Below are 22,726 nucleotides of genomic sequence, written 5' to 3' on the forward strand. Positions count from 1 at the left end.
ACATTTAAAGAGGTCTCGCGAGGCCCTTTTAAATGCGAAGCCGTGGGCGAGGGCCCACATCGCCCACGCCTAGCTACGCCACTGCGCCGACTGTTTTAAAAGATAGGGCTTCGTTATGAGGAACGCGCGGGAGTTCCATTACGCCAGTGCAATCAATTACTATATACTGCTGTTGCGAAGCAAACTCGAGGCAGGTGCTGTTGTATGGAACCCTTATGAGTGTAGTTACGCTTTGCTTCTTGAAAAAGTGCAAAAAGCATTCTTAAGGTTCATTTACAAAAAAATGTATGGATACTACCCTCTGTTGTACCCCACAAAATTTCTTGGTGAAATTGGCTTCAATCCTCTCGAAGTGAGACGTAACTATACTCTGTTGACAATTCAGATTGCCCTGATCTGGTGACGATGCTCGTAAGATTGGCAGTCCCATTTTCCTCAAAAAAACTTCTCAGACCACGTAGGTAACTATAGTCTGCTTGTAGTACCAAAGACTCGTACCTACCTACTGTGTCGCATCGTAATTCCCCTGTTATTCGGGCACTAACGTGTCTTATCTTAACTCCCTTCTGTCATCAGCACCTGAACCTGACCATTGTTCAAGTCGATGTCGAACTTTGTCGCATTTGTCTGAGTTTTTCTGAGGCGATGGACAGAAGTGGAATAAGTATTTAGCTGCATAAATTAATTGAATTTTACAGTGAATTGGCTTATAGCTGTAATACTGTGTAAATTTTCTTTTATTGAATAAATAAATAAAAATAAATAATGAGCAAATAATTAAAACATAGATCATACCCTCAAATTTTACAACATTTTTAGTTCAGCGACTTTTAAGAATAATTAGTTTATTAATTTTTATTACACTTAAGCTCAGTTTATTCGAAGAAGAAATGTAAAGCAAAATGCTTGACTTTTGTAGCGTGACAGGCGACGTCAGTTGGGTTCTACGATGGCGTAGATACATTGATAGCAGTAGTTAATTTGTATGAAAAAAAGAAAATTCAAAGACTCCATTAAGTAGGTATTTTTAAAAGTCGCTGAACTAATGTTGTTCAGTTTGACGAGGACGATCTATGTTTTCATTTTAGGCCACACCCGGTATGTTATTTAGCCGAATTTTGATAGCCCGAAATCCTGTCTAAATTGCTTTGGGCTTAAAACCACTAAATTTCATAATACCGTATTCACTAATAACCCTAATTTTCAAATTACCATGGGCTCATCATACCTAAATGTCAAATTGTCTCATTCTTAAAATGAACGAAATTTATTATGACTGACCTAAAACGTCATATTCCCTTAATACGTAAAGATTGAAATGCACAATTCCTTCAATACCAAATGACCGAAATGACATATATTTTTTTTTTTATGCGACATGGTTGGCAAACGAAGCATTGGGTCACCTGAAGGTAATAGATTTGAAAGCGTCATAAACATCTGTTAACCAGGAGAAAAGATGGTAATATTAAAATTAATATTTAAATTAATAATAGATTATTTAATATTGGAAAATTCCTAATTTTTTGTGAGCTCAATTTTAAGATTAAAATCTGAATCTCAAAAAAAGGTGACTAGGCATGTTCTTTCCGTGGACCCTTCACATGTTATTTTGACATGAACCATATGAAATATCTGTCATTTTGTATGACAATTGAAAGGATTTTTTCACGAAAAATGGGTCCCAAATTAACGCTCATGACCGTAGGTACTTACCTACTTACTTACATAACCATCATTTGATTTGAACATATCCAAGTGAGTCAAGTAGGTAGTTTGCCCGCTCTGATCAAACTTATATTCTCCCAGGATTAAATTATTAAGTGCCACAAGCACATATTGTTATTATTGCTCTAATACCTACTCAAAAAAAAGAGTATATTGGAGACAGATATCGTCAAGCTGCCTTTACTACTCGTAAAACCACAGAATAGATAATAGTACCTACAAGTAAAATAACTTACTTAACTTTGGAATTTTAGTCAATAAGTAATATGTCACAGCGTTTAGGGGCATTACTCACAGTGCAGTGGTTGACTGCATAATTTTTTAGCTGTGTATGCAAATGTAGCGTGTAGCTCCGGGCCGGCTTTTGCTCCAAGTATTTTTCTTCTTATTTCACACCGGTCAATGTAGACATTAATTTACCTTAATTCCGACAAAGCTGAATTTTGGTGGAGACCTTGGGTACACTACACCATTAGGAATAAAGTCTCAAAAGTTCCCATTGATCCAATGTGTGCTAAAAAGTTATTCGGGTCAAAGGTCTACTGTGAGGTTTTTTTTTCGAAAACGGTAAGATTTATCAAAAAGTAGCCTAGGCAAAAATTATAGATCCTAAAATTATCTACAAAAATGAGATATCGCGATTCTAAGCCCCATAAGGGGGTCGCGGTATCTATACGCAGTACCTACTCTCACCGTTACTGTGTATGATTATTCAATTTTGTATTACCACGTAGGATAATAAAAATAACTGTAAGCGGAGGTAGGCAGGGGATCGCCAAATATTTTGAAAAACACTGGTCTATCTATTCGAACAAAACAAACAAAGACGGTATTACATTTATCCGTCAGAAAAATTTAATCAATGGGTGGTGAAACAGGGGGTAAAAGTTGAAGCTGAGTCCCGTTCTACATGAACATGATAGCACATTCATGACATGGATACCTACCTACAGGGTGACTGGTAATGGTACTCCGCAGTTTAGGTACCTACGTTCGGCCGGCGCGCACGCGCCTCATCATTAGGCGCACGGCAGGCGGTTCGGTTGCCGCTCGGCTCGCATCGCACGCAGCACGCTGGACGCGTCGCGCGTGAATCGCGTCATTTGTGTAGGCACCTACCTATTTTATTTTGCAACAATGACTTCGAAACGATATAATTCGTATAATTTATATTGTTGTGTTTACGGATGTATAAATAAAAATATGACAAAGGAATCGGTATTATCATTTTTCAACATTCCGAAAGATATTGAAAGGTCTTTACTTCTCTAATTTCCCAAGTCCCTGCCTAGTAATAGTTTCGTATGTTTGTAGTTATCTACTGATAAAATTCTTTAATTGGTTGGTCAGAAATAATATTAAGACATGATTTCGCCAATACGGACATCTGTAGTAGGCACAGGTAGTTAGGTTATTGTCATGCTTTGTTGTTATATAGGTATGTTAAGGAATATTTACTTGTTTATTAAAGGTAGTTTATTGAGTTCATATTAATACCCACTGTTATCTTTATTCATCGGCGAGTGGGAACCCTGTGCTCTTGGCGCCAAACCGGTTTCGAGTCAACGATGCGCCCAACGGAATATGAAAACGCTCGTGCAACGATTTATACCTAAACTTGACTTTTGTTCGAGAGAGTCCCTTCTGTGTACGGTAGTAGGTACTATTAAGTAGTTATTCTGTGCTGGTAAGTCGAACTATTCCTTGAAAGGGGTTATTTTAGAGCGTATTTTTACAATGTGCCAGTAGTAGGTAAACCAGGGATCGAAATTCAGCAGTTTTCAAGTTTTAAGTTTTTTCGAAAAAACACCACCTTCTCAGGAATGGTGATTCTTAGAAAAAAATATAAGGACCATTTATGTAGATAATTTGAAGATCTGTAATATTTGCGTAGGCTAGGCAGGTACTTTTTGATAAAACTTACCGTTTTCGAAAAAAAAAGACAAAACCTGAAATTTTGACCTTTGACGACGAATAACTTTTTTAGCACACATGGGATCAACGGGGAATTTCGACACTTTATTCCTAAAGGAGTACCCAACGGTCTCCATCAAAATTCAGCTTTGTCGGAATTTTTATTGTGATTTCTATTCTTAGCAGATGGCACTAAAATATTTAGTTTATGTTAAGTATGTATCGATTTCAAAAGTCAATCAATGCTGTTAGTACTTTAAAGTGTGAGCCTCGCATAGCCTCAAAGCCAATTTATTTTCCAAATTAGCCTACCATTATGTTACCAATCAAGACAAGAGTGACCTACGGAAATTTTGCTCGACTGAGTAGGTACACGTTTTACTCATTTATAACAAGCAAGTACTTAAATATATGCGTATTGTCTAAGTACTTATATAATTATTACTTATTCATGTACTTATATATGCAATTCTTGATATATGAGGTTACTACTAGGTATTTTGTTATACAAATACATATATATTCGTATGTAATTAAAGTATTTGTGTGAATAACTTTTGTTTTATTTGATGCGCGTTCAAGCATGTTTGAAGTAAGATCCCAAACAAACAAACAAACAACACACAACTTGGCTACCGCTCAACAACGCTGACATGGCCTGTCAAGCGATGCTAGGAAGTGGGGGGAGGGGGGGGGCACCAGCACGGGGTCCAAAATAAAAGGCACACATTTTTATAATAATTTTATTGAAAACGATAAAACATTCCCATAATAATTATTCATTCAAAACGTAACATGCTTTTACATACTTACTTAACTTAGTTATATTTTGTTTAACAGAAAAATTGGTAGTTCCCAGCCCCGGCGGCCCCGGCGGCCCCGGCGGCCGGGGCGCGGGCTTCGGAGACGATCAGGAGCCACATCTATGCTTGTCAGCTCATGTACAGTCAAGTGTAAAGATGTGTGTACAAGTATTGTTAGTAAAAATAAGTACCTAACCATTTAAAACTGCACAAAATTAGAATCATTCTAATGCTCATTAATATGTAACCATTGAAGGACTCATAAATATGTATACCTACTACACGTACACTAATTTGTATACATCAACTGTTACATTAACATGTATACGATGTTAAGCTAAAAAATAAATATTCACGTATTGTTGCAAAAATATGTAAGTACCTATACAAGAACTATAACGTTATGATTTAATTACTGGAGACATATAATTGCACATGTGTAGCATACTTAATTATCTTTCAAACAATGTATACATGTTTATGCACATTTAATTAGATGTTCCCAAATCTATGATCTTAATGATGATGCCATTTTTTGAGACTGGGATGTACAGTCAAGGGCAAAGATATCGACACGGCCAAAGTTGCAAAAATATGTATACACGGCCTTAATATTAAGTGCATAAAGTCGTGTATACATATTTTTGTAACTTTGGCCGTGTCGATATTTTTGCCCTTGACTGTACATACTACACACTTGACTGTACCTTCCGTCCGCCCTAGCACTATACAGTGAGGTAAATCTCAGACGCATTTCTAAAGCCGTTTCTTGTGTGTGTTACAAAAACTCATGAACTAAACACAATTAACTTGGTACTCCGCAACCACACACCACACCCACATGTAATGGTGGATTTAGTTCATGGAGATATTCGTCGCTTTTCACAACAACACAACGCTCGCTTAATACAAGATACAAGCGCTTCAAATGCTTCTGAGCCTTACTCAGTGATTTCTTTAGTTTCTAACTCAATACCTACTGGAATTGCTGGACAATATAACGCAATAACTCAATCGTTTAAAATAGGGTGATTAAATTACAAGCAATAAGACCAATAAAAATATTGTCTAGCATCAGAGATGGGGATTAATCGATTAATTTTTAAATCAACTAATCAATCGTCACAAAATTAATCACGATTAGTTGATCATCCGACATTTTAATCAACATAATTTCACGATTAAATCTCGATTAAAAAATTAAATTGGTAGGTACTTATGTCTTGTCATGTCTTGTGTTGTGTTCACTTGGAAAATCATTGTAGTATGTGGGTCAATCAACTTTATTATGAAGGTTGTTGCCATAGTAACGTCCCCCGAGGTACTTATTAAAAGTATGATTTTCTGGGGTACAACTCCACTAAATGTTGAGAGTTGTGACAAATGACAATGACAATGGTTCATCTCCTAAACATGCTAATAGTCCTACATTGCAAACATTTTTCTATGAAAATGTATCACTGATGTCTACTCAGTGACTGGACAGAACAAGAACACATAAAAGTTGAATGCCCCATGTATGCTGACATGCCGAGTGATATTTATTATTTTATTTATTATTACAGATAAAATTTCTTAATTCCTAATTTTAACCGAGAGAAAATTAATGTGATTAATTAATTAAAAATTTAGTCGCTGGTAATTAATCGACTATTAATTTAATCGTGACTAGGTACCTAAATTAATCGAAAGTCCTACGACTAAGATTAATCAATCGTCATTTTTAATCGTTAATCGCGTGTTTAGGCGATGAGTAGCCTGATTAAGATGGGTGTCGACGGTAGCGCTTTCTTCAAGGAGCTTTTATGATTTTAAAGCTTTATAATAACCTTAAAGTTTGTACAATGATTTTGATATAATTGAATATAACACAAGACGTTAAAGTTCAAGCCTTGTAAGTGAAAGGTAAAGCGAATGAATAATGACGGTTGTTTCATATTTTTGTAAGTTTGTAAATTTTGTAAGTTGAATAGGTTAATCTCAATCGTTAATCGTTATGTAGGTATCACGTGAAAATTTTCAAGTGACTTACACAAGACAATTATTTAATTAACTGGTCTTAGAGAAAACAAATTCAGTATTTAATTTCATGAGCATTTTCATCGTTTACAATGGAAGGATTAAGCACAAACATGCAAACCGTCAAATCAAAACTCTCGCTCAGTCGGCAAACGGTTGCTTCATTATGGCTATGACCTATGTTCTACTTTAGACGGCGTCGGGCGAGCGTGCGTCGCACTTATTTAGGGAAAATGTTTTAGGTCTTTTTTTTTTATAATTTTGGCATTCTTGGTCAAGTGTAAGTTGTCTATGAAAGTTAATAAAATTGATCATCGGGATACGACATTGACTTATTATTATTATTATCTTTAATGTGCTCGCTCGGCGTTGAGCCGCTGATCGTCTCCGCAGTCCGTGTCCAAGGCCCTCCATACATCGCTAACCTGTCGCTGGAGCGCGGCGTTAACAATCATACTTATTATTGTTATTTACTTTGTAAGTCTTGAAAGATATAATTGTACCCGAGAGCGCGCTGCTCCCCATTCGCACTATAACTTTAATATTACGTCGGCTCGCGTGGCCTCTAGCATGTCGTACGTTAGTTGTATTGTATTGGCATCAAGACACTATAGTAAGGTTTGGCACGCGGCGCCACCTCGCGCCCCGCGCCCCCGCCTCCGCCCCCCCCACAGGGACACCGCACACTCCATTATATGTACATGCATTTAGGACACATTCGATTTGTTCAGAAAAGAGTTCGCTGCTCCATTCAAGGTCGATCCCAGGCGCCTGCTCTCAGTAGGGCTACTACGAAACTCGAAGTTCGTGTCGTGCGGTCCCTCTCGCTCTCGTATTAAATAGTATAAGTGTCAGAGGGACCGCACAACACGAACTTCGAATTTCGAGTTTCGTAGTAGCCCTGCAGTGTAGGGCTTGCTCGAAGTTCATGTGGTGTACAGCAACAGCCCTCTGTCTGAAGGACTAAATCTGTGGCTGTCTGTCAATCCACAGCTATTTATTTCAACATGAAATCGAGTAGTGTAGCAGCAACACTTTAATTCACGCAATTGAAATTAGTGATGGTAAGCGTAAGCATGGTTGTTACGTCATCACAATAGCCTCGTGTAACAACTCAGATGACCGTGCCAACAAGCCAGCGTGCACTCAGGTTCTACTGAGACAGCTGCCACAGAAGCAGACATCGCGTGGATGCTTGGAAGGCGCGGATCCGGGGGCTGTCTGTGGGGCCCGCGCGCGGGGCGCGGCGGCGGCGGCTCTTACAACTACTCGTAACATTAGAAAGCACTGGAAGTGAATTGTTATCGGCGGCGCGGGGCGCGAACTCGCCGCAGTGATAATTCCGCGCCGCGCCGACGGCGGCCGCGCCCGCCCGCCGGCTACCGCCTATCATAAGACTACGTCGGGTGGCCGACTCTATAATAACTCTATCGCAGCTACGTGTGTGCGGTGGGGGCGGGGGCGGGGGCGGCTCACAGCAGCACGTCCATGCGGCTGCCGCGCCGCACGAGCCGCGCCGGGCCCTCCGCCCCGCGCCGCCCGCCGCGCCCCGCCGCCGCCCGCGCCCGACCCGCCCAGCACGTGGAACGAGATCGTCACGATCTGCTGACCGAAGTTCGCCTCGAACCTGCGCAGAGTACACCACGACGCCTTCAGTTATACGCCGCGTGTTCGAATACGTGTTCTGTGCGTCTGCCTGCACCATGAAATATACGCAACCGCTTTCAGACGAACATAAACCAAAGAAAGAAAAGACTGGGTATGCATTTGAAAGAAACGATGATTTCAATTCCAACTCGCTTAGGCCGGCTCCGGCGACTAGGGCCTGCGCTAGCTGACGCGGGTGCGCTCCGCGCGCGCACGCCTGCGGCCGTGGCTGCAAGTTCCGTCGCACGCGACGCGCGCATTGCAGTTAGCGCTGCTCATACTATGTCCCACGTCAGCTAGCGCAGGTAGACCCAGCGTGCGCGTGCCGGTCGCATATGACAGCTAGGTGGACTCACTCGGAGGAGATGTTGACGTGCGGCGGCAGGCCGACGGCGTTCTGCACGACCAGGAACAGCTTGGTGGCCAGCTCCAGCACGTGGCACGTGCGCAGCACCACGTCGCCGCGCCGCCGCCACGCGCCCTCGCCCTGCACATTGGACAACCAAGCGGCACTAAATATGACACCTAACATTATCAACGGTTTTGATTAACACCCACAAATACAAATACGATTAAGCGACGACGATTACACTGAGTCGTTCACCCCACGCGGACGCCGAACTTGTTTCAATCTTCTTAGGCCAACGAATGTCGTCTTATGCTACCGTGTTCTTTACATGCGGCGAACAACTTGGTGTACCTAATCATCGCTTTAGTGTACAACAACACATGATAGTCCGGGCCGACCGAGACCTGGAACGTGCCCTGGTACCCGATACCTACGTTTCTTTGATCATGACGAAGTCCAGTCTCTAAATATCATTTTCCATCCTAGATCCATAAAATAATACCAGCTTGGCGCTCAGCGCTAGCAAATTAATCGAAAACGACACTCATGTGCTCATGGCGATTTTCGGTCTCAAAATAGCACTCGCCATCTTGGATTCAAAAAATTAAAGCAGATTCGCGCTCAGCGCTGGCAAATGATTTGAAAACAACACCCATGATGGACTCCGGAGTATGTTGGGCCAATTAATTTAATTTAATTTTTTAAAATTTTTATTTATTGCTTTGCCAACAGATATAAAAACCATTAAAATAGCAGAGTGTCGATGTGTTGGTAACGTAAACAGAGTGTTAATCCAATAACAGGCAAACACAACCTGCATAACTTATACTATTCGTTACAATGTGGAGCGCAGCTCCCTTATTAACTACTATATATAGTTAATTTGGATAAGTACATACTCTAGTAAATCCAATTTAGGTACCAAATATGCAAAAGATAATCTGCAGACCTACTCTGTATAGATAAGTATCTACATACAAGTATCAACGTGTCTTCAGCGAAAACTATTACAACTCGACTCGAAGCGATATCGGGACACGGAGACGGGGTAGCGGGGAGCGGCACTCACCGCGAAGAGGCAGCCGGGCGCGAGCGGCGCGTCGCGGCTGGAGCATTGAGAGAGCTCCTCGCCGTCGCTGTCCAGCTGCGCCGCGCATCGCACGTGCACCACCAGCAGGTCGTCGGCGTGCGGCGACAGCGACAGCCGGTACACCGCCTGCGCCGGCACGCGCCGCCGCACGCGCAGCGACCGCGCGTCCAGCAGCAGCAGCGCCGCCGTGCTCAGCACCGCCAGGCAGCGCGCCACGCGCCCCGACGACCGCGCCACCTTGCCCACCACGTCCGCGAACACCACGTAGCGGTCCTGCGCGCCCGCCGCGCCCACCGCGCCGCGCCGCCACGCGCCCGACGCGCGCAGCCGCACGTAGTCGCCCACGAACGGGTGCGCCACCGACGCGCCGTACAGCGCCTTGCGCGACCGGAACAGCACCGACGCCGTCACCTTCTCGCGCATGCGGTTGCGCGCCGTCTGGTCGAACGCCGCGCGGAACACGCCGCAGCGCCATCGGTGGTGCAGCCGCCGCAGCAGCGCGTCCGTGCGCCCCAGCAGAGCCGGCTGCGGCGGCGCCGGCCACGCCGCGCACAGCGGCGACCGGTGCCGCGCCGGCAGCCGCCGCCACAGCGCCAGCAGGTACGCGCGCCGCGCTCGCGTGCTCCACGCGCGCCACACCACGCGCGCCGCCGCCGCGCGCTCCGACGGCGCCGCCGCCGCCGCCACCGCCGCCGCCGGCCGCGCGCGGCCGCGCCACGCCCTCTGGATGACGCGCGCGGCGGCGGTGCGGCGCCGGGCGCGGTGGCGGCGCCAGGCCCGCTGCGCCGCACGCACCAGCTGCTCCACGCGTGCGGCGCGCAGCGCCTCCAGCTCCCAGACCGTGCGCGGGGAGCGGATGAACACTTTGGTGCGGCCGTAGGCGAACTCGGCGCTCGGGATGGGCAGCGGGCGCAGCAGCGCGCGCGCGGCGCGCACGGGGTCGGCGGGCGGGGCGGCGCGCGCCGGCGCCAGCACGCCGTAGCGCGCCACCACGCTGCGCGCGCACCACGACTCGCACCAGCCGGCGCGCCGCAGCAGCGCCATGTCCATGATGCTGCAACAGGCGGCGCGTTAGGGGGGCGCGCGGGCGGGGCGGGGCGGGGCGGGGCGGCACTCACCCCTGCGTGCGGATCTGGTGACGCAGCAGCGCGGCGTCGAAGCGGTGCGGGCGCAGCGCGGGGTCCGCCCGCAGACAGCGCACGAGGCGCGGCGCGCCGGGCAGCCGCCGCAGCAGCGCGCCCACGAGCGCGCGCTGCCGGCACGCGAGCGCCGCCGGCCGCCGCGGCGACCCTGTCCACGTCAAGCCGCACCGCGTCCATGACGCATTCCGATATTTTCCTACCGACTCGAATGGATGTTGAATGTGAGAGAGTAACGGATGCGACGTCCAATAACACAAGTATAGATTGGTATACTTAGGTAAATTTTCCAACTTTTTCAACTAAGTAGTCTATTCTATTCTACGTCAAAAAACAAGCCTAAACAGTTAAAAAAAAAATTCAAAAACCGAATGTATTTAATGAACACTGATAAGAGTAGCAAATGATCTTCAGAATACAACAGTAGATAGTTTAGAATTCTCCCGTATTGAACCAGATATTTTTTTTTGGTTTGTTTAATCTTAATCGTAAGACTTTCGATTAATTTGGTCACGATTAAATTAATCGTCGATTAATTACCCGCGACTAATAGACGGAGAGCGGACTACAAAATTTCGTACCTACTTGATACCGCGATGAAATGCACAATGGTTGGTTTCCCATAAAACTGATGCTAAGTCCGAATTTGATAGTCTGCCGCGGAGGAACTTGCCGAAAGTTCCAAAAATAGTCACTTCCGGTGCGAAAAATGGGGCGTCATTTAACTTAATTAATTTTGTGGATAATTTTATGATTTTTTTGGTTTTTATTTTTATGTTTGCCTCGACTACTTTTTGATAAAATCTACCGTTTTCGAAAAAGAAAACAAATAAATCAAATTTTGAATTTTGACCCCGAATAAATTTTTGCACACATGGAATCAATGGGGGCTTTGACACTTTATTCCTAATGGTGTACCCAAGGTCTCCACCAAAATTCGGCTTTGTCGGAATTTATGTAAATTGAAATGTCTATAATTGACCGGAGTAGATGTTGCTCACATAATCTCGTATGTCAAGGTGTTTCGGTAAAAACAGCCTTGGCAGACTTATAAATTCCGGAAATGAAGGTTCATACCTATCGACTGGAATTGGTTTCATGCTGGTATCAGATGGGTATATTTAGGGGTCCTGCTGTGACCACCCTTTGAGAGCGTCTGCCGAGACTTACGGCAAAAAAAATACTGACATATTTCGCTTTTCTGTATCTACCAGTAAATTCCTAACTGATGCCATGACTATTATTTCAGTATCAGATTGGTTAAATGACGCCCCATTTTTCGCACCGGAAGTGACTATTTTTTTTTGGTATTTTCTGCAAGATCCGCCGCGGCAGACAATCAAATTCGGACTTAGCATTAGTTTTATGGGAAACCATTGTATATTTCATCGCGGTATCAAGTAGGTACGAAATTTTGCAGTCCACTCACTGCCTATTAATTTTTGATAAATTAATTAGATTAATTTTCTCTCGATTTATACTAGGATTTTTTATTTGTAGCATACATACTAGAATGATTTTTCAAGTGAACAACACATGACAAGGATATTAAATTTTTGTAACGTGCGTTTTCCATTTTTTTTTCCAGATTTAATTGTGATTTAATTGTGTGTGTGTTTAGTCGAGTAAAATGCCGATTTATCAATCGTTATTCGAATACTTTGTCAATTAATTACTAATGACTTAATTAATCAGTTGAGGTAGGGGCCAATAACGATCAGTTTTATGCAAAAAAAAAATGTTAATTAAGTGAACGACGTGAAAGAAGTTGATGGTTTAGTGTGCAGTCTTCAACTAGTGGCCGGCACTGGTGGCGGGCGGTGGCACTCACCGCGCGCGGCGGGTGCGGCGTGCGGCGGCGGCGCGGGGAACAGCGCGGCCAGCAGCGGCTCGCGCGCCGCCGACAGCACGCCGCAGCAGCGCCGGCACACGGCGTCGCGGTTCTTGTCGGGCATGCCGCGCGCGCTGTACACCACCGGGCCCGCGAAGTGCGCCACCCTGCGACACACGCTCGTCAGCCGCGCCATGCCGCTGGGCGCTGGCCCGGAGCGGCGCGGCGCGGCGCGGCTGGCACTCACTGGAAGTGGTCCGGCGGCAGCACCAGCAGCAGCGGGTGGCGGCGGCGCTGCAGCCGCTGCACGAGGCCGGCGTCGCCGCCGCCGCGCGCGCCCGCCTCGCGCAGGCAGCCCAGCACGCTGTCGGGCCCGGCGTCCAGCAGGTCGGCGGCGGCGTCGTGGTCGCGGTACGGCAGCGGCAGCCAGGCCAGCTGCTCGCGCGCGTACTCGTCCTGCTCGCGGCGCAGCGTGGCGTGCGTCACGTGCGCCTGCAGCCGCTCCGCCGCGTAGTTGATGAGCAGCCGCTCCAGCCCGTTGTGCGCCAGCGACTCGAACCCGTACACGTCCAGGATGCCCAGCGACTGCCGCGCGCCCGCCTCCGCCGGCTGCAACACGCGCGCGTCTCGTCAGTAGCTGCGTCCCCGCGCCCCCGCCCGCCCCGAACGCACCTTGATGGCCTCGTTGACGCGCGCCAGCAGCCACGCGAACAGCCGCGCGTACAGCGCCTGCAGCAGCACGTCGCGCCGCGCGCGCGCCCACGCCGCGCCCGCGCACGCCGCGCAGCCGCCGCACGCCGCGCCGCACGCGCTGCCCTCCACCGACGCGCTCTCCTCCGAGCCCGGCGAGCCCTCTGCGACACCCCGACTCGTTACTGCGGCGTCTCTTCGTTTACTGGCGTTGCATGATGTGACGCGAGACGATACACGATCGCGACTCGAACTAATACAAATATTGTAAAAAGTTTGAAGCTCTCGAACGAGAGAGGCGAACCGACCTCGCTCTCCTTCGGCGTCGTCGAGCGGCGGCGCGCCCAGCGCGGCAGCCAGCGCGCCCGCCTCCACGCCGACCAGCGCGCACGCCTCGCGCAGCTCTGCAACAAGCCCACGCGTCATCAGCACTCGACGGGCCCGCTCGCGTGTCGGTTCCCGCGCCCCGCCCCCCGCACGCACCATACTCGTGGTGCAGCCGCGTGGCCAGCGCGCCGTCGATGGTGGTGGTGGGCTCGAACTGCACGTTGCCCAGCTTCAGCAGGAAGGCGAGCAGCCGCAGCACGCCGCCGCACTCGCTCGCGCTCAGCCCCAGTCGCGCCATCGCCGCCTGCACAGGAAGCGTCGGCTCACACGCGACTCTCGAGCGTCACCCCCCGGCCCCTGGCCGGTCGCCCGGCACGCACCTTAGTGAACTGGAAGTGGTCGCGGTCGGCCTGCGCGGCGCGCGGGCCGGGCGGCGGCGGCGGCGGTGGCGGCGGCGTGCGGCGCGGCGAGCAGGGCGGCGGCGGCGCCGCGGGCGGGACCGCCCCCCCGCCCCCCTCGCCGTCACCCGCGCCGCGCAGCACCGCGTAGTGCTCCCACGACCGCTGCAGCTTCAGCCTCTCTGCAACAAGAGCGGGCCGCATGAGCGTGCGCCGCGCCCTGGGAGCTGGGAGCTGGGAGGGCCCGGGCCGGCAGCCGGGAGGGACACTCACTGAGCAGGTGCGGCTCGGCCCGGCCAGCAGCTGGTACAGCACGTGGAAGTTGCGCTCGCCCTCCAGCGCGCCGCTCGCGCGCTCCTGCACACGGACCAGTGTTCGCTTTGGTTACATATTTGAATATCGAAAATTAAAATACCTAGGTACGGGTAAAATGTCGATGTTCAAAATATCAAAAATTAAAATATCGACTGTATCGAAATATCGATAAGTAAAATAACGAGTTTATATTGTCGAATGGTTATATCACCTACGTTCAATATATCGAAAATATATTTATCTACAAAAGTGACAACGAAAGATGTAAATATCGAAGTCCAAAATATCGAAGTACAGAGTATCGAATATCCTATGTATGAACTATCACGTGACAGGGTCGACGGAGCTCCGCGCGGAGCTCCTATTCCGCTCAGTTGAGGCGCTTCGCGCCTTGACGCGATACTAACCTACCCTAACTTATTGAACATGAATTACCAAAAATATTTGGTTCGGTTAGGTCAGAACTGTGACCACAACAACGCACGAGCCGAGCGAGCGAAGCGAGCGTGCCGCGGTAGCGGCCGGCGAATGCTAAAAATGACTAGATTATGTAAAATAAATGCTATTAACAGAAAGGAGCAATAAATAAAGCAGATTTGTATGTACGATATTTTAATTTTCAACATTCAAATATGTTGACATTTACAACTTAGATATATTGGCTATCGATATTTTTACTCATTCGATATTTTAATCAATCGACATTTCAATCTTACACATTTTGACCATAGATACAATCGATATTTTAATTTCGATATTTTGAACATCGACATTTTAACCGTAGGTATTTTAATTTTCGATATTCAAATATGTAACCAATAATTACCATGCCAAAATTTTACCTCTTCATAAAAATGCACCCAATGGTCCCTAAGACAGATTCTCTGTGCCTATCTCTTACAGTTTCATACCGGGTGTGGCCTGTAATATGAGCAAATATTAATTATTACCATAGATCATTCTCCTCAAACTGAACAATATTAGTTCAGTGACTTTTAAAAATAATTAGTTTTTGAATTTTTATTACACTTTTAAGTTTATTCCATGAAGCATTGTAAAGAGAAATGCTTGATGTTTGTAGCGTGACAGCCGACGTCAGTTGGGTTCTAGGATGGCGTACATTGATAGCAATAAGTATTTAATTTGTATGAAAAAGGGAAAATACAAAGACTCCATTATTTTTAAAAGTCGCCGAACTAATGTTGTTCAGTTTGACGAGCACGATCTATGTTTTAATTTTTGTTCATATCACAGGCCACAACCGGTATAATGTGCCGCCTGACTTACTATGTATTTGTACCAGAGATGAGCAAAATGTAATCGGCTAACGAATAACGATTGAGATTAACCTATTCAATTTAGGATATACGTTTTTAATGTAAGTAAAAGAGATTTGAGTTACGATCGGGTGACCCTACGTGCTAGTTGTGTTTTCTGTTTTTCTCTTGCTTTTTTATGTTTTTAATTTTATAATAAACTTTTTCTAACTTTAATAAGAAGTTTGATTTCCTTTACACGATCACACATTTTTGGGATTAATACGATTAAAAATGATGATTGATTAATCTTAGTCGTAACTTTCGATTAATTTAGTCACGATTAAATTAATCGTCGATATATTACCAGCGACAAAAAATTTCATCAATTTTATTTGTAATAAGATTAATTTTGTGACGATTGATTGTTCAATCGATTGATTAATTGATTAAAAAATTAATCGATTAATGCCCATCTCTGATTAGCACGAATGGAAATTTACGACTACAACCTGACAACTTCTTATTCGTCAAACTTATTTATTACCTTCTCCAGCAGGACTGCGTGTGAAATAGAAAGACATTTTAAAATAATTCATCAGGTTCATCACATAAGGCATACTTTAAAAGAGTGCGAGAGCGAGTGAGAACAACAGAGAGTCGTCCAATCGATCGACCGGCAAACAAGAAACACTCACAGTGCGAAATGTGCCCGCCCACCGGCTCGCCCTTGAAGTCGAACTCTATGTCGAGCAGCTTGCCCTGCAAGCAGAAGCGAGTGATGTAATGCGCGGCTGCAGGCAGATGCGATGATGCAATGATGTGGTGAGCGGCGAGAGCGATACTGACGAATCTGCTGGCGTTGTGGTTGCGCGCGGTGGCGGCGTTGCCGAAGGCCTCGAGCAGCGTGCCGGCGGCGGCCAGCGCGGCGCCCGCCTCCCCGCCGCCGCCGCCGCCGCCGCCACCACGGCGCACTGCAGGCAGACGCGCGCCGCCTCCGTCTTGCCGGCGCCGCTCTCGCCCGTGATCACGATGCACTGGCTCTCGCCGCGGTCGCGCACCCAGCGGTACGCGGCGGCCGTGATCGCGTACAGGTGCGGCGGCAGCTGGTACGGCGGCCGCGCCAGGTACGCGCGCACCAGCTCCAGCGAGTACTGCGGCAGCGCGCGGCACGGGTTCACCGACACCAGCGCGTTGCCCACGTACGTCTGCGACACAAACGCCCGCCCCGCCCCACTCAGCACTCGGCACTCGGCACTCGGCACTCAGATCAGCGGTCGCACTTCAAAATATATATATTAAACTAGCTTTTGCCCGCGTGGTATTCGGATATCGCGCGCTGTTCCCTCGGAAACTGTGCATGTTTCCGGGATAAAAAGTAACCTATGTCACTCTCGGGCCTATAAACTATGCCAAAAATCACGTCGATCCGTCGCTCCGTAACGGCGTGAAAGACAGACAAACACACAAACATACGAACACACTTTCGCATTTATAATATTAGTATAGTATAAGTATGGATCTAAAATCGACGCCATGGTCCTGAGAACAGATTTCGTTATCTCTCATATAGTTTCTGACTTCTCGCTACTGACCCGTTTGGTTTGATCACCCCTGTATATAAATGACGGAGTTTCGTGATATGCTTAGGAATTTCATGATCTGGCAGATTTTACGATCAGTCGACCATATTCACGACAGGTTCTATTGAACATCGTATGTATACAAACTTACATGTAAATGCAGCTTGGAAATATGACCATGAATGTTGAGGTGTTTTCTTAGTGTTAATAAATTATTCTGCTGGTGGTCAGGGCAATAAGTATGGGGCGAAATCTTTAAGTGATAGCGGGGTATCGTTTTGTGGGGGTAAGGTTCTTGTTCGTCTATAGGTAGGTATTTTCAAATAGAAGTTGGAGTTGGTAAATAAACAGACAAAGCAAGTTAATATGAATTATAAACGCAAGTGGAGGAAAGGGTGTACTGCCTTTACGGCGAAATATGTTTCGCCAAATTTCACTTAGCAACCAATCTTTCGCCAGTTTCATTTGGCAAACCAATCGTTGGCATAACTTTACTTCGTATTTGTCTTATTCCGCAACATTTTTATATTGAATTTTTTTACTTCATAACACTTTTATGTGGCAAATAATTATGTAGCAAATGATTGGCTTGGGAAAATAACAAATTGTCAAATAACATTTAGCCAATTTTATATTGCAAAGCTTCTTCAAAAATTGTGCGAGCAAGACGGTTCGGAGCAGAAGCGACTTGGATAGTTTAGGTTCAGAAGGCTAAGGCCTTAGCCTTCGATGTTAGGTTTTTTTTTATAGCAGCCAAGGAGTACTGCCACTAGGAAAATAGGTTGGATGCCATTCAATATGTTGCCAATTTAAGGTATGCCAATCAATACATTTGACCAAAACATAAATGACATCTTAAAAAAATCCCAGATAATAATTTGCATAATAATAATTTATCAAATGATTGGTTGGGAAATGATATCAGTGCGAAATGTTGAGTTGGGAAATAACATTTCGCCTAAATAAAAATATAAGATAAATAGTTTGGGAGCTAATAATTTGCTAAATAATTTTCGCCAAAACATTAGTAAACCGTAAATATCCGATTATCTCTTATTTTTATTATATACTTATAGATATAGGTATATAACCTACCTATAAATATGCTACTTTTATTTAATACGCCATTATCTGTTTTAGTGGAGCGTCCCCATGCCGTAGGTACTATTCGGCCAGTCGCCACTTACGTAGATGATGTCGCGCTTGTAGCGCACGTGCAGGTTGTGCAGGAAGGAGTCTTCGGTGAGCGGCGCCAGCAGCACGGCGTCGCACTGGCCGGCCTCGCCCGCGCCCGCGCCCGCCCCGCCCCGCTCCCGCTCCCGCGCCCGCCCCGCCCTCCGCCATGCCGGCGCCGCGCCGCTCCTCACCGTGCCGGCTGCATGCCGGCCCGCGCCCGCGCCCGCGTCTGACACGCTCGAACTGTAATAACACGTTTTCTATTCTTCTGTAGTCTTTTCTGCGTCGTTACTCGTTATCCAGCTATGGAAACTTTTTGTAATGTGTTTTTTTGCCGAAGCAATGGGAAAATCGACCATGAGGATTGGGGATAATAAAAATTTTAAAGTACCTAACTAGTCCTGTCAATCGGTTGTGTGTGACAGATGCACGGAAAAACAGGCAGGCAGACCTTAGGCAGACGTACACGCGAGTGATCCCATAAATATTAGTTCCTTTTTTTCCTTTTAAGGAAACTCTAAAAATACACACTGTAGGTATATCCCAATTTTTGGCTCTGCAGAAAATCAGCGGCGCTGCACCCACTGTTGTGTAGCAACTTGGTAGCAACAGCAACACAGCACATGCTGTGTACAGTGCAGACCGCTTTTCGGTGACAATTGGTGGGTTTTCTAACTCGTGGATAAGTAGGCAGAAGCGGCCCGATCCCGATACCTTGGCCCGCACTGTCTCCAGACTTTATCGCCCTTAGATTTTACGTCTAGGGACGGGCGAAAGAGTGAGTTTAGATTACGGAGGTGCCCACGCGAGAGGTGCCAAGAACCCGCTAGGGGAGTTCTCTGTTCGTAGGCAGTTTTCGCTACAAAGCTGAAAAACGCTGGTACGCGCTACACTCGTATATGTGGCTGCGAATGTGTTTGAAAGGATAAACGCAGCTTTTATGACAATGAAAGCCGAAATGCGGCTGGCTACAGCTACCGTAACTGTTCAAGTAAGAAATCTCTTTCTCCGACATCTGTCGGGCGTGCATTAGGAACTGAAGAGAACAGTTCGAAAAAAATTGTAAGCTAGAACACAGTTAGTAAGTATGAATACTGAGCGTCAAGCGTCCCAACACTATGGGACATCAAGGGAAAGTACCTGAAATATCGTATTTTGCTGAAACAAGACTATGTTATTTTTAAAAGGCAAGTGAAGTGTCAATACTCACTAAAGGATCAATATTTTGAAAAATCTTTAAAATTTTGATTGTTTTAACATCTAAAACAAAGGAACAACGTAAAATGTTTGAGTCAAATTTCAAGAAAATTATTTATTGCCGACGATGACGTTCATACTATTAAGGCAGTTGAAAAATGCAAATTTTAAAAATAACCAAAATTGGTTGCGTTAAAAGAAAATACTAATTTGTTTTCTATGTTTTTAACAAAAACTTTTGCTATAAGTATATGAATAGCCCTTCATATCTCGCAAAATATTGTAATGACTTGCTTACTTACAGTCCATTATCTTTTTCAATATTTCAGTAAACTGATAGCCTAGCTATTGAATAATTAATTGGATTTTTTTTTTCAAATAACACCCATTTCTATTCGTTAACTTATCTGTTTTAGGTCTCCCGCCTATTGCTTTCCTAAAAACATTTTTTAAGCCAAACAACTGGTTAGATCATTTCCCCAAAATCATTATTTCCTAGTAGCAATATGAATGGTAATTTTGCTACGAGGAAATAATGATTCTGGTAAATTGATCTAACAAGCCATTTGAATGGCTGTTACACTTACTTACACCCTGTATTATAGCCTTTGATAGTTTTCTTCAGCTTTTTTATTGTCAAGTTTCACCCACTTTTTGTGTGCCATTGGGCACGGCCCTATTAGACATGCTTGTTCTCTTTTTAGCCATTCAGAGATTCAATGTTAAATGAATGCATTGACTTGCATGTCCAAATATGTAAATATGTGGCAGACTGAGGTTATCTTCTGGGGTTAAACCTAGTCTCTAAGCATCCTAACCTTCAGTTAAGGTGGACACTGATTCCTCTGCTGTCACTACCTACTCCCAACTCAAACGATCCACGACTGACTACCTTGTACTTACACACCTCAACACAATCACTATCGAGGTTATAACAGAGTAGCTTTTGATGGTCATCTCAAGACATCAAATTTTATAATAATGATGAAATAAGTTTGGGGAACTGATCTAGCAGCTACTTTATTGTGGTTCTTTAAACCAATTTATCTGCCTCAATAGTGCTCTGTCACAATAGTGACATATGTCCCCTCTCTCACTGATAACCCATTTGAAAACCTCAGCCTGTAGTTGTACAACAATCACTATGTAGTATTACATACAAACCAACCATGAAAGTAGGTAAATTGTCAACCAAGATGTATTTTTAAAACTAAATAAACAAAAGGCATGGTAAAATAATAATAAAATATATTTATTAAGCAAACAAAAATAAAATAAAAAAAAATAACAAAATAATTTCAACACAAATGAAATTACATCAATGAAAAAAAAAGATAGAGAAAAGAGAGAGAAAACAATTTGCATTCAAAACAATTTGTACATAGAGCCAACATAGAGCAACATTGAAAAGTACCAATCATATTTTTGTGAGTATTTAAGTTAACACTTAACACTTATTTAGTCTTAATTTAACTTTTGTCATTAACAACTTTTTTTCAGATTGATTCACAATATTATTAAGTGATGTGTGACAGTTGATTGACCAACAAATTTCCAAAGCTGTTAGGTACATTTTATTTACCCCTAAGTATTGGAGTCATAATGCAGTATGACAGGAGCAGCTAGATTCATAAGGGTATCCTTCACTTAAACTGGCAATTATAGTCAGCAAATTCATCCTAAATCATCATAAAATTGCACATGGCACATTAATTATTAGTTTGTTTTGCTCCAGTTAATGGAGAAACCGAGATCGACCGACCACTGCAGTAGCGAAGTAGCGAGTACTCGATCATTAATTGTGGCCCACTACGGTGTCATGTTCTACGTACTCACCTTGGCATAAATTCTCAAGATATATTCTTAAATAACACTACGATGCTAGGGATGAACTCTTCGACATCATTTATCGCTTAAACTATTATTAATTTTCGAAACAGACTGGAAGCCTATGAGGACTCAATTTTATCGTCGTCGAATTATGACATTTTGTTGACTTGACAGAAAGTGACATGGTCATGACAACATTGAGGCGTTTTTGTGGTTTAACTCCATTTTATCTCCCACTAGAGAATTTATGTAAAAACATTTCATGACAGTGGCACAGTAGTAGTACTTAACACAATCTTAAAGCATTTTTTATTAAAGGCGGATGGTATCTTATTATTATATTCTATATATTTTAAATACTTGAAATATTGTCTTATTTTTATAAAAAATAAACAATAACTTCTTCATCGTAATTTAGTTGTTGTTTATCTACGGCCTAAACCGCCTTTGAACGTCAGAGCGGCATTTTTAAATGTCACTTTTCGGGCCCACAATTAATTTTAGTTTTTAGGCAAGTACAAGTGATTTCATTAAATAAAGTTGTTATGGAAGAATGCTATTCGAAGCGCAAGAAACGAAAGACACGAAAGTGCTTAAACGAAATCAGAAAAAAATCTCGTATGAATATAAACAGTGCCAGTGGAACAAAGAATATCGAGCTTGGGACTAAAATGAACAATAATGTGGCAAAAGTAGTAGGCTTAAATTGCAATAATAACTATATCACATCTAATCGCCTCACGTTAGCCATTTTCCCGAAAGCTGTTCGGTCTGAAACGATAACCCGACCGCTCTTAGCCGAGATCAGACACGAACCAGGTAACATAAATATAAATAATATAGTAAAGAGTAAACGTTCTGTGCATACTGAAAATACTATTGACACTTTCGAAGAAGTGGAGAATGTGCATTCGTTTAATTTAAGCAAAAATGGAACTAACACGTTTTCTGCTGATGAGGAAAGTGAAGGAATAGCGGACGGCAATGGTCTAGATTCAGAAGTTTTTCGAATAAAGAGCTCCAGCGACGTCGGGCGCGGCGCGGGCTCCTCGAGCGAGCGTTCGGCCGCCGCGAGCCCTGGCCGCGCGCCCTCGCCGCCCTCTTCCGCGGGGCCCGTGGCGCGGTTGCGAGACCGACACGCGTATCGTATGTACGAACAATTCGTAAAGAACATACCGACGTTTATTCAAATACACGCTCCTTCGCTTCTCACGGGCGACGCCATGAAGAAGCCTAAGGCGACCCTGCACAGCATGTACGTGGAGGGCCGGCGGCGGGCGGAGGCCGAGCGGCCCCCGGGTCCCCCGCGCCGCCCCCGCGCGAGCGCCGGCGGCTGTGGCGCTCCCCCGACCCGCGCTCCCCAAACTCCCCGAACTCTCCGCCGCCGCGCTCCGATAATACCGTACGGGACACACCAGAATATACATATTTTCC

The 22,726-nt window shown here is 45.3% G+C and overlaps 1 protein-coding gene and 1 long non-coding RNA gene across 2 annotated transcripts; both read right to left on the reverse strand.

Moving 5' to 3' along the window:
- Positions 1–1,875: 1,875 nt before the first annotated feature.
- On the reverse strand, positions 1,876–2,788 carry LOC141434532 (uncharacterized). The gene is made up of 2 exons (XR_012452061.1): positions 2,741–2,788; positions 1,876–2,698 (listed from the first exon to the last, which is right to left on the reverse strand). It is a non-coding gene; the product is annotated as an uncharacterized lncRNA (long non-coding RNA).
- Positions 2,789–4,377: 1,589 nt separating this feature from the next.
- LOC141434543 (unconventional myosin-Ia-like) lies at positions 4,378–22,659 on the reverse strand. Its single transcript, XM_074096965.1, has 16 exons — positions 21,299–22,659; positions 18,277–18,508; positions 16,352–16,714; positions 16,205–16,268; positions 15,152–15,171; positions 13,918–14,292; positions 13,694–13,841; positions 13,193–13,614; positions 12,768–13,129; positions 12,485–12,687; positions 10,669–10,840; positions 10,271–10,604; positions 9,530–10,210; positions 8,468–8,598; positions 8,026–8,091; positions 4,378–7,994 (listed from the first exon to the last, which is right to left on the reverse strand). Exons 1-16 carry the CDS (start codon positions 21,304–21,306, stop codon positions 7,937–7,939), a joined length of 3,639 nt encoding a protein of 1,212 aa, XP_073953066.1. The 5' UTR covers positions 21,307–22,659; the 3' UTR covers positions 4,378–7,936.
- Between the last annotated feature and the right edge of the window lie 67 nt (positions 22,660–22,726).

The sequence above is a fragment of the Choristoneura fumiferana genome, chromosome 13, assembly GCF_025370935.1.
Source record: "Choristoneura fumiferana chromosome 13, NRCan_CFum_1, whole genome shotgun sequence".
In the NCBI taxonomy this organism is placed as follows: domain Eukaryota; kingdom Metazoa; phylum Arthropoda; class Insecta; order Lepidoptera; family Tortricidae; genus Choristoneura; species Choristoneura fumiferana.